At 45.9% G+C, this 12,677-nt stretch overlaps 1 protein-coding gene across 12 annotated transcripts in view; it reads right to left on the bottom strand.

The window, feature by feature from the left end:
* The window catches only part of LOC147603131 (6-phosphofructo-2-kinase/fructose-2,6-bisphosphatase-like), a 235,107-nt gene that overhangs the window by 164,362 nt on the left and 58,068 nt on the right, over positions 1-12,677 (bottom strand). For 9 of the 12 annotated variants that reach the window (XR_015265709.1, XR_015265712.1, XR_015265710.1 and 6 more), the window contains exons 2-3: positions 710-773; positions 263-570 (exon numbers count right to left, since the gene is read on the bottom strand). Coding sequence is in view for 4 of the 12 variants with exons in the window: in XM_086797371.1 (XP_086653497.1) it covers positions 263-570; positions 710-773 (372 nt within the window). In the remaining 8 variants the exon portion in view is untranslated. Of the gene's footprint in view, positions 1-72; positions 228-262; positions 571-709; positions 791-12,677 lie in introns of those variants that run through there. The other 3 variants (XR_015265714.1, XR_015265715.1, XR_015265711.1) reach the window with 2 other exon arrangements.

Genomic DNA, 12,677 nt, shown 5'->3' with positions numbered 1-12,677 from the left:
AACACCAAACTCATCAAAGTTCTGACATCTATTTCACCTCTTGTAAAACCTAGCATAGGAAACTTATTATACCTTTGAAACTAGAACAGACTCCACATCCATCTTTAAATCAGAATTCGCATACACTTTAGAGGTGGTCAACTTCAAACATAGGAAACTTATTATACCTTTAAAACTAGAACAGACTCCACATCCATCTTTAAATCAGAATTCGCATACACTTTAGAGGTGGTCAACTTCAAACATAGGAAACTTATTATACCTTTGAAACTCGAACAGACTCCACATCCATCTTTAAATCAGAATTCGCATACACTTTAGAGGTGGTCAACTTCAAACCCTCTTTATAAGCTCTCCACAATGCAGCAAGAGAAAAGGGAGACAGAGATTCCACATGCACCGATACAGGTAGGTCTAGTTTTTGAACGGCATCTGAAATCTTGAACCTTGCAGGTGACCTTGCATTGCCTTCTTCACCTGCTTCTGAGACTAAACGACTTTGGTGTTCTTCTAATATCCAAATTGTGGGAGTATTGAAATCTTTCAACAAGAACTTCCATTCTAGTTTTTCTGCATGCATAATTCTAATGAGTTAGTGGACATGATTTCACCACACTCACATGCATGCATACATAAGTGCATATTAGTCACACATCCAAATAGTGATATTTTTCTGCCATCAAATTAAACAAAGAAAAGGTGGGTATACCATGACAGGGAGGCACAACCAAGTCCATCTCCCATAAAAGTTCAGAGGTACGAGCCAAGTTAATCTGCAGCAAAGGCAGCCCTGCAAATCAGCCTTCGGCATATAGCATTTCGTTGAAACATGATGTCTAATATTACTAAAAGAAGGCTTTTAATTTAGTTCTGTCAAAACAAAAGGGAACTGAAAGAAGGCTTTTTATTTAGTTCCCTTAAAACAAAAGGTAGAGCAAAGAAGGCTAAATGGGGGCGGTAACACAAGGGGTCTGTGCTGCCAAATGAGTCCGGAGTCCTTAAAAAGTGGTCGAGGCTCCCTAGTGCACAAGAAAACCCAGCGCTGCTACATCTGGTCCAAATTGCATTCCAGTTCCGCCCTTGCTCCTCTGCCTGTCTCCCTCTCTCCTGCCTGTCCTGCTGCCCTGTTTAGCTGCCCGTCCTCCTCTTCTGCCAACTGTCCTCTTCAATGCACTTTCCTCCCCTTCCTGCTTTCCCCTCTGCCTCCCTCCTCTTTGCTGCCCTTTCCCCCGCCTTGCTCAAGTCGGATTACTCTTAATCGGGGTTCAAGTCGGCCTTTTTTTCCCAATTAGCATCATGGCTAATCAATCCCCTCCGGCCCTCACCCCTCCCATATCCAGGCCCGTGACTGCATTGCCTTCCGACTTCGTGCTCCATTTTAAAGATTAAGGCTACTTGGTAGAGGATTATTCCAATTAGACTATGACATAGGGGAGCCAGCCTCAAAAGTGCTCAAGGGTAGTCCTTCCCCTTTGGCCCAAGGAAGATTTTCTTCCTACCCTACACTAGCTATCACAACCCTGTCGAAGAAGACCGGAACTATTACCCTATTACACTTCAATTCCCAGGTCTCCCTCATGCTTATTGGCCAGTGCTGGAGGCCATTGGGGTAGCCTTTGGGCTGGTCCTACAGGTGCCCACCATCCCTCATGCTTATTGGCCATTGCTGGAGGCCATTGGGGCAGCCTTTGGGGTGGTCCTACAGTGCCCACCATCCCTGTTTTTGCCACTTCGGTTTCCCAAGTAGTCACACTGCCTTGGCTGATGATGTTCCAAGGGTTTTGGTGTTTGAGGATTTTGTGCTACTTCCGGGACCTGATGGTCCCTTGAAGATACGTATGGAGATGTTAGGTAGACCTCACCAGTGCCGGGTTTGTCACCAAATGGGCCACTTTGCGTGGGATTGCCCTAGGGCTAGGGGTAGATGGTCCTTGTATACAAGCCCATGTGGCCATAAGAGCATGGATAATATCTCCCCATATAGTACAAACGCACCGAGTGCCGTATATCTGAAAGCCCTAAATAGCCTATGTGCATCTGGCCCTCCAAATCTGCCGAGGTATTGATATCAACCCTCAGCCGAGGTGGTCTATACTGTGTATGAGGAATATCCAATAGCATCCAGCGTTGGGCCACACCTCTCCATATCATTATGATCTAAATATGTACAATGTTTACTTGTGTTACGAATACTTTCAATTTTGCGTATGCAATCTAAAGCAATTTACATTCCGTATGTTTATCTACAATTGCTACGTAAGAAAATTGATGATAGATTTCTATGCATGGTGCATTTTCTTAATCTATAGAATTGGTTTACAATTACATCTGAAGATGTCCACGACTGAGAAAAGAACCAATCAGCCAGCACCCACAGAAGTCGGCCAGCAGAAGACATCAGTCGGCCAGTAGAGAGTGAGTCGGCCAGCAACAGATAGCCCCCACGACCCAAAAACCAGGGAAAAAGACATGGAAAAAATGGGAAAAAAATGGAGAAAACTCCTAGGCGGGCACACCCACAACAAAGGCCCTCACTCAGTAATATGTATAGACAGGAGATGATTGCTAACACCCCCTCTCGGCTCCTAGATGTGGAACCAACCCTAGTGAGCTAGAGTGTTGCCGGAGCATCGCCTGAGGTAGAGACTTCGTGAAGAGGTCCGCCGCATTGTCCTCCGTCAAGATGTCACCAGCCAAAATCTTCTCACGAACAAAGTGATATTGTATCTCTATGTGCTTGGGCCTGGCATGGAAGACCGGGTTCCAAGCAATAGCTATATAACTCTGGTTATCGCACTGGATGACCGTGGGTTCCTTCTGTGGAAACGCAATCTCGCCAAGTAACCTCGACAAGCACACAACCTCACAAGCAACACCACAAGCAGCCCGGTACTTTGCCTCTGTAGTAGAAGACAAGGAAATAGTTAGCTACCTCTTGCTGCACCAAGAAATAGCTCTTGAGCCAAGGGTAAATCCGTAGCCTGATGTAGATCTCCTCGTGTCTGGATCTCCACCCCAATCTAAGTCACTCCAACCTTAAGAGTTTGACTCCATCCGTCGTTCCCTCTCTAGTGTGATAGAAGAGTTCAAGATCCTTCGTACCCTATAGATACCGCAATCCTGCGTCCCAATGAGTCTTCAAAGGTGTCTGCATGAATGAGCTCAACAGTCCCACTAGAAAGGACAAGTCCAATCTTGTGTTCAACAACCAAATCAATGAACCAACAAGCTTTCGATACAAAGAGGCATCAACCTGCTCACAAGGATCATTTACTGTAAGTTTGGTGTTCGGGTCCATCGATGAGAAAATAGGCTTGCAATTCTCCATCCCAAAGGTCTCTAGCAACTCATGAACATACCGCTCTTGAGAAACAAAGAACCCCCTCTAGTTCTGCCAAATCTTCAATCCCAAAAAGAAATGAAGTAAGCCTAAGTTGGCCATCTCAAACTCCTTTGACAAGGCAGCCTTTGTCACAACTATGTGCTCCACATGACCGCCGGTGAGAATGAGATCATCCACATAAAGGATAATCAACGTGACTATACCGCCAGTGTTGCAACGAAACGCGTTTCATTCCATGTGAATGAAACGAAACGTTTCATAGGAAAGAAACGCGTTTCTTTCATGATGCCTGGGAAACCTACGTTTTTTCAACGTATTCTATCCAGAGAGCACGTTTTTCGAAAAAACGTCTACAGGCGACTGGGAAATTGATTGAAGGAGCTCCTGCCTTGCACAAATCAGCTCCTACCAGCTCCTCCCGCACTTCCGAGGTTCCGTGCCCACCAACTCTCAGGTTGGTTGTGCTGATTTGTGCTTTTTTTCTTCGATTTTGTAAAAAACACATAGATTTTGAAATTTGGGGGTTTTCATGCCAGGGTGCCAATCCAGCCCTGCTTTTGTCAAGATGCCTCACAGTAAGGATGCCATGTGGGCCCATGTCACTCCCCTATCTAAATATGGTGGTTCAGGCACACAAAAGTGAAAATGTAATTTTTGCGGGATTTGCTCAGGAGGGTCCATAATCCGTGTTAAGGCCCATTTCACAGGTAACCGGGGAAGGCATTGGTGCATGCAAACTTGTGCCTACAAACATCAAAGCTGAGCTACAAGAATGGAAAAGACAGCAACTGACAGGACGCGGTTGTGGGCCTGTGCTTGAGGATATTGGGGTTAGTGAGGATACATGTGAGGCATCAAAGAGAACACGGTTGGGTTCAGAGGAAGATGCACAGAGCCAACCAAGATTTGGGGGTGCTGGTAGTTCCACTCCCACGGCAACACGAACCCCTTTGCCCGCAGCACCCAAAGCCTCTCTAAAGAGAGCAAGCATTCAAGCAAGCATGCAAAAGCAGGCAATTAAAGATGCAACTAGGGAACTCACTAGGCTTTTCATCCAATGTGCTTTGTCTTTTCACATTGTGCGCACACCACGATGGAAAAAGGCCATGAGGGCAATCAGCCGCATTGGATGTGAGTGGGAGGGACCCTCCTATGAGACCTTGCGTACTAAAGAGCTCAGAAGAGAGCAACAAGCAGTGGAGGTGGAGATGGAGCCATTGAAAGCCACTTGGAGCAAGTATGGTTGCACATTGTTATGTGACGGGTGGTCAGATATATGCAAAAGGAATGTGTACAATATTTTGGTGTCCTCTTGCAAGGGCACTATGTTTTTGCGTGCCATTGCTGCATCTATGCCTGGGACAGTGGTCACAGGATTTACATGGTCACAGCTCCGCGAGGCTATCATGGAGATAGGCCCACAAAACATAGTGCAAGTGGTCACAGATAATGGTAGCAACTGTGTCTCTATGGGACGGATGCTAGAGGATGAGTTTCCACAGATTGTATGGACTCCATGTGCATCCCATAGCCTAGACTTGCTCATTGAAGATCTTGCCAAGATTAGGTGGATTGCTGACATTTTTGACACTGCGCGTAGCTTGGTGAAGTTTGTTACCAAGAGGCCCAAGGTCTTGGCAATGTTTCATGCCAATAGTGACCTTGAGCTTTTGAAGCCCTCACAAACCAGGTTTGCATATGTGTTCATTGTGGTTGAGAGGGTAGTGAGAGTCCAATAGGGACTCATGCGCACAGTGGTTAGTCGAGAGTGGATGAGCTGGAAGGACCATGAGCACCCGAAGGCAGTTGCTTTTGCACGCAGAGTGATGCAAGAAGATTGGTGGAAGGAGGCAAAGGCTTTATTGAGAGCTCTTCAACCATTCTATAGTGTTCTTCGCATCACTGACATGGAGGGCAGCACTCTTGGACTCTTGTAAGAGTTCATGGACCGGATTGGAGAGGCTCTTAATCGATGCACTCTCTTGACAGATGAGAGGTACTGAACTTCCAACTAGTTGCCTTCTTGTTGTAACTTGTAAGTTGTATCGTACTATGATCTATCGTAGCCTGTAGGAGTGAGCTAATAGCTTTGATCATTCATGGCTAATTTTCAGGGTTGAGGACATTCGACGGGTTTGGAATGACCGGTGGGATTGGTTCCATAGACCAATCCACGCAGTTGCCCACATATTGCACCCTCTCTGGCGTAGTGAGGCCCAGTATATTAATGAAGAGTTGGAAGATGAATGGCAAGATTACATTCAGAAATGGACAGGAGGAGACGTGGAGCTCATGAGACGCTTGGAGGATGAGCGGCTAGTGTATCGGAATGCCAGCCACGCATTTGGTAGACAGACTGCATGCATGCGAGAGAGACAGCTTCAGCCAGTCTCATGGTGGGAGAAGTATGGGATCAATAGCCCTCACTTGGTGAGTACAACTCTAAAAGACAAGTCTATTATTTACATAATACATTGATCAATGATGATTATACTTAGACTTTAGTACCCTGGGGCTGTACTTACAAAGTTTCTGTACTTTAATGGCAGAAACGCCTCGCCATTCGAGTCCTCTCACAGGATTGCAGTTCAGGTCCTGCTGAGAGGAACTGGAGTACATGGGCCCTCTTCCATACAAAGAAGAAGAACAGGTTCTCTACTGCTCAGTTGGAGCGGTTGGTGTATTGCCATTGCAATCTCCGCCTAATTGAGCAGTCGGGCAATCCGATAGAGCCTCGTCAGGTCAATGTCGATAAAATCGACATTGAGAAGATGAAAGATGTCCCAAAGATTTCTCACGAGGAGCGCGACATATATGCTATGTTGTATGGGGAGTTGATGGCACCTGCTCATGGCACACAAGCATCTACAGTAGCATTATCAGGAGGTGCTAGTACTAGTGCAGCAGCTGAGAAGAGTGCGGCAGTTGAGCTAGCATCATCCTCTTCTGACATTGAGTCTACCGAGCAGAGTACTGATGAGGACATCGAGGATGTTGAGGATTGAGTGCCCAGTTCGCAGTGCCCACACTCCATATTGAGGACTCTAGTCTTTGGGGCTATCAAGCTCCTCTAGTTTACTATTTGTCATCATTCATGCATGATTGCATCTTTCAGGCTTCAGCATGCTTTACTTTGTGTATTTCAGACTTCAGTTTACTTTTTTTGTATCAGCTCAGGATTCAAACTTTTTGTGATCACTTTCAGTGCCATTATTGAGTAGTTGCCATTATTGATGATGAAATCCAGATCTTGATTCTTGATGTTGCCAATTTATTTATGCCAAATGGTCAGTGACTCAGTTGGGTGCCCACTATAACTGGGTCACCCAGATTCTTTAGTTTTAGCTTGTAAACATGTTTTAATGTGTAAATGATGCATGTTTAATATTGTTTTGCAGACAAGGCAACATATTTTTAACATATTATAAACCTGTATATAAATTTTGAGGCCTGTACCCCCCCTTTTTGTATGAAACGTTTTTGAAACTTCTAGAAAATGAATGAAACGTTTATGAAACATGTTTCATGAAACGCCTGGCAACTATGCATACCGCGTGTCCAAAAGAGATACAAGTTAGGATCTCCACAACTAATCTTTAAAAACCTGTCCGAAGAAAGAAGGAATCAATCTTCTAATTCCAAGCCCTGGGAGCCTGCTTAAGACCATACAAGGTCTTCCGTAACCTGTAAACCATCCCCTTTGATCCCAGAACCTCAAAGCTTGGAGGTTTCTTAAACATACACCTCCTCCTACAAGTCACCATTAAGGAACGCAGATTTTACATCCATCTAATATACGGGCCACTGCTAAGAAGAGGCAAAGGCAAGAACTATCCGAATCATGGTCATCCTCGCTGTCGGTGCAAAGGTATTCTCATAGTCGATGCTAGGCTGCTGAGCATAGCCCTTAGCCACAAGTCTAGCCTTGTGCTTGTCCACCGACCCATTAGACCTATACTTGGTCTTAAAGACCCACTTGACACCAACGACTGACCATTTTGACGGCCTCAGAACCAACTCCCAAGTGTTATTCCTCTCTATGGCATCCAATTCCACTTGCATGGCTTTCCTCCAAGTCTCTTGGGAAAGAGCTTCCCTAACGAAAGTGGGCTCTTTGTCCCGAATAAAACGAGACATCAAAGCATAGTTCACTTGTAAACAGCTCCTCTGTTTGACTTTTGTCACAAACTCTCTTCGATCTTCAAGGTCCATCCTCTATGGTCCACTCGAAGGGAAGTTCCGTAACACCTAACTCCTAAATTGTGTCTAACAACCACTTTGGTACTCAAACAAAACGCGGAGCCTCTTGCTACTCTACTGGGGCTCATCTTCAGCCTTGGGCTCAACCTCTACAACTAACTGAGGCTGTCTAGCTGGAACAATAGACTGGGAATCATTCTCATACTCATTTGGTTCTCCAAGAAGTGGTGGCTCATCAACAGTGGAAGCTGGAACATGCTCATCAAAGACAACATCCCTGTTGACAACAATCTCGTTCCGCTCTGGGTCATATAACCTGTAGACTTTGGAAAGAGAGTTATATCCCACAAATACAAGCTTTTCGGACTTTGAGTCAAGCTTCCCCCTCTGCTTCTTTGGAATGTGAACATAGGCATCACTCCCAAACACACGAAAATGAGAGACATTTGGTTTCTTGCCAAAACAAGCCTCAAATGGAGTCATCTTTGGTGCTGAAGTCGTCTGAGATTGGTTGAGAGTATGGACAACCATAGCCACAGCCTCTCCCTAAAGTGGATGAGGAAGATCACGATGCTCTAGCATCGTCCTCACCATCTCCACCACAGTCCGGTTCTTACGCTCAATTACTCCATTCTCTGAAGGCGAACCAGTATTGGCCACCTCCCGCTTGATGCCATGTTCCACACAAAACCGCACAAAAACATTAGAAGAGAACTCCCCTCCTTTGTCAGCCCGAAGAGTCTTTACCTGCAATCTAGACTCCTTCGCCACCATAACATGCCACTCCTTGAACCGAGCAAAGGCTTGGTTCTTCTGGGAAAGAAAATAAGCCCATGTAAATCTACTACAATCATCCACAAGCAGCATAAAGTACAAAGTACTACAATCATCCACAAGCAGCATAAAGTACAAAGAACCTCCCAAGGATGGCGTCTGCATAGGTCCACAGAAGTCAGTGTGTACCAACTCCAAAGGTTTCGAAGCCCGCCTAGTAGCCTGCTTTGAAAAAGATTCCCTGTGCTACTTATTACCACGAACGCAAGAACTACATTGTCCCTGCCTGCTACCAACATCTGGCAAGCCATCCACCATCTGGTACCAGAAAGCCCGCCGCAGCGCATCCACATTCAAGTGGCCAAAACGGAAATGCCACAAATCACCAAGCTGAGTGCCTGTCGGAGAAGCAAGTATTGATTGAGAGTTTGTAAATCCCATTCTCCACTCTGCCTTTCCAAACAACCTGGCATGTTGCATTGTCTCGAAGAGAAACAAAATGCTCATCAGACTCCACCCGAATGCCAGCCTTGCAAACCTCATGCACTGACAAAAGATGAAAACCAAGAGCTGGGACATAAAGAACACGAGAGGAATTATTCCACCCTTTGCCATCGAGAATAATCTCCATCCTGCCCTCACTGTGAATCGCAACAGTGGAATTGTTGCCAATGAAGATGCGACCTTACTGCCATCGAAGATCCTGTAATAACTCTCGAGGAGTCATGTGCCTGGAAGCACCACTATCGAGAATCCACTCCTGAGTATCCCTAGCGGTGAGACCAACTGCCTCCCTACTCGAAGAAGATGAAGTATCTGTGTCCATAATCTCCAAGTGCACAAAAGCTGGAGTCTTTGTAACTGCAGCTGAAGAATCAACATTCTTCTCGGTACTCCACAAAGGACACTTCCTCCAATAGTGACCCTTTTAGCCACAATGGTTACAGATCCGCTCAACCTTCAAAACATCACGCTCTGAGTCGGGCTTCTTCTCAGAAGACTTCTCCGATGACGACTTCCCTTTGCTATTCTTTTTGTTGTTGCGGCCTTTCGACCGCTGGCTAGTCAAGACCTTAGAACCTCCGCCCCGTGGAGGGTTCGTAAAACGCTCTTCTTGGTCCAAAACCATAGGCACAAGCACAATGGTTACAGATCCGCTCAACCTTCAAAACATCACGCTCTGAGTCGGGCTTCTTCTCAGAAGACTTCTCCGATGACGACTTCCCTTTGCTATTCTTTTTGTTGTTGCGGCCTTTCGACCGCTGGCTAGTCAAGACCTTAGAACCTCCGCCCCGTGGAGGGTTCGTAAAACGCTCTTCTTGGTCCAAAACCATAGGCACAAGCTCCTCCCATGTGATGGTGCTGAGTCTCCCACTGGTGATCAAAGAGGAGTAGAAAGCTGAATACTGAGAGGTCAAATGAGACAGCAAAGTGATGGCCATGTCCTCTAAAGATATCTCCTTCCTAGTCTGAAGAACCTCTTGCTAAAGAACCTGGAATTTGTTGATGTGTTCCCGCATCGTCGAAGACTTTGCAAGATTCATCACTCGCATCTGCACTTCCAAGGAAATCCGCTTCATGGGTGATACCTTGTTATACAGAGAAGCCAAGTGCTTGCCAAATCCCTCTGGCCAGCGTCAGGTGTTTGGTACGATTAATCACCTGGGGTGTGCAATTAAGGAAGATGAAAGAATGCAAACGGGCATTGACACGATCCCATAACTACGCCTGAGCCTCCCGTTCTTTCCTAGTAGAGGGTAAAAGCTTCCCGTCCTCCAACTCTGGCCATGGAACACCAACCACAATGAAATCAGCCAAGTCATAAGACTCCAAGACAGACTCCATCATTACCTTCCAGATGCCATGGTTGGTCCCGGGAGAGTGGGGATCTTCACGTGCTTCTCAACCATCCCAAGCAAATCTGCCATCTCAAAGGTTCACAAGGTCTTGTGAAGGGAGGGTGGGTGGGGAAAAAATGAAGAGGCTGCAAACACTATGCAAGGTGGCTGTCCAACAGTGATGGCCGCCTTCTACCCGTTCTCCAAGTCCCGAACAGCCCAAGAAATCTCCAATCAGCACCAAAAAACAGCAAACCCTCAAGCTCCCACTGTCTCCAAGATTCAAGCCACCTGGGGTTGATACCATGTCGGAATGCACAGCGGAAAATGAGACAACTGATGTCAAAAACAAAACACAAAAGTGTAAAGAGGAAGAAGCTGTATAAACTCTGTTATATACACAAATATCCAATATAGAAAAGAGTGTGGGTCAAGGGTGGTATTTATACCACCCTACAGTGCTGGTCGGCCAGCCCAAAAACGGCTGACTGCACTTGAAGATGTCCACAACTGAGAAAAGAACTAGTCGGCCTGGGGCCAGCACCCACAGAAGTCGGCCAAAAGCAGACATCAGTCGGCCAGCAATAGACAGCCCCCACGACCCAAAAACCAGGGAAAAAGACATGGGAAAAATGGGAAAAAATGGAGAAAACTCTTGGGCAGGCACACCCACAACAAAGGCCCTCACTGAGTAATATGTTCAGACAGGAGATGACTACTAACACGAACCCACCAGGATACCTGTTGAATATCAATGTCCCACCCTCATATTGTATTGTACACGCACCAACTAGCTGATGTTTGTTCGGCCCCCATTTTGAGATGTAGCCATCGTTGAGCGACTTGGGCGCCCGTCGTCCCCGTATTCACACGGGAAGATGGCCTACGACGCCAGATGGTTTACAGACGGCTTGGACTAGATTTGGCACCCTGCCCAATCGGCTACATGCTACAATGGACCGTTATCTCATAACAATCCACACATGGAGTAGGTAGACTTTACCCTTGGACACATTGTCGAACCCACACGGGACCCAAAATGAGCTTGGACGGCCGTGGGAGGTGGGATAACTACGCAGTAGTTACTAGTTCATCCTTATGGGCCAAGTCTACACTGTGAACAGTGGCACTTGTTGGGATTTGAAGCCTTGTGTGTGTGCCTCATGTGTGTCCATGTGTGTCCATGTGTGTGTGTGTGTGTCTCCACGTGGACCTGCACCCGGGCACAATTGGCTGCGACTTGTGTTGCCCATTTCTCCTCTCAATTTGATGAGGATGATTCTCACGCCATGGAAGTGTATGATGCACGTCATCAGTTATTACAGCATGTATCCCCCATCCTTTCTGCTACTCAAGCGCAACAACTAGAAACAAAATTCTCTGAACAAGAACTGTCTGATGCAATCAGGTCTTGTGGCCGATGGAAAGCTCCAGGATGGAATGGCCTTACAGTTGAATTTTTTCTTGCATATTGGGACACCCTCAAATTACCTTTGCTGCGTATGGTAAACATTGCCTGCTGGGAGACAAGGCAAATGCCAGCTTCCTGGAAAAAAGGATTAGTGAAGCTGTTGCCTAAAAAACACTTATGTGAGTCTTTGGCAGACTGGAGACCAATTACCCTTATGCCGGTGATATACAAGATTATCAGTAAAATGGTTGTCGATCGCATTAAGGGTTACTTGAATGATGGACTTCATTCTGCACAGTATGGATTTATTCCTCGCAGGCACATTACAGATAACATTGCAAATGCTTATATTGGCATTGAATATGCCAAATACACGCAGCAGGATGTCTTATTATTGCAAGTGGATATTGCTAAGGCTTTTGATACTATTAAATGGGGGTTCATTCAAGAAACCATGCGTGCTCTGGGATTTGGAGAAAAAATGCAGAATATCATTTACTGGCTTTATGCTGATAGTCAGGCGGCTTGTATATTGTCAGGAGATCTCTCAGAATCATGGACTTTGCATCGTTCAGTTAGGCAGGGATGCCCTTTAAGTGCTCTTTTGTATGCTATAGCAACGCATCCCATGCTTCTTTATATGGATCATTTGGTTGATACTGGCAGTCTTCATGGATTGGACATTCAGAATAGACGTCAGTTGGTTGCTCAAGCTTATGCTGACGATTCTTTTTTTCTTCCTCGCAATACACATCAGGATCTTTCTACTTTGATGCAGGCTCTTTCTTTGTTTGCACTTGCGGCTGGCCTACAAATCAATTTTCAGAAATCTAAATTGCTGCCTTTGCATTCAAAACAGTGGCATAATTTGCTATGGCCAGGGGAAATAGTTCACTCCACTCATTTGATTCGGCATTTGGGATATCCTTTGGGATGGACAGTCACTCGCCGTCAACAAACAGATTGGGTCTTGGCAAAGCTCAAGAAAAAGTTGGAATACTGAAAACTTGCAACATGGCCTTTGCATGTTCGTCTATGGATTCTCCAATCCATCTTGGTTGCCTATATTCAGTTCTACCTTCCTCTCATCAGGTTTTCTCAGGGGGAGCTG

This window comes from Cibotium barometz, chromosome 65, assembly GCF_041138505.1.
Source record: "Cibotium barometz isolate CiBa-2024 chromosome 65, ASM4113850v1, whole genome shotgun sequence".
Lineage (NCBI taxonomy): Eukaryota > Viridiplantae > Streptophyta > Polypodiopsida > Cyatheales > Cibotiaceae > Cibotium > Cibotium barometz.
This window is presented reverse-complemented; position numbering and strand designations above follow the sequence as displayed.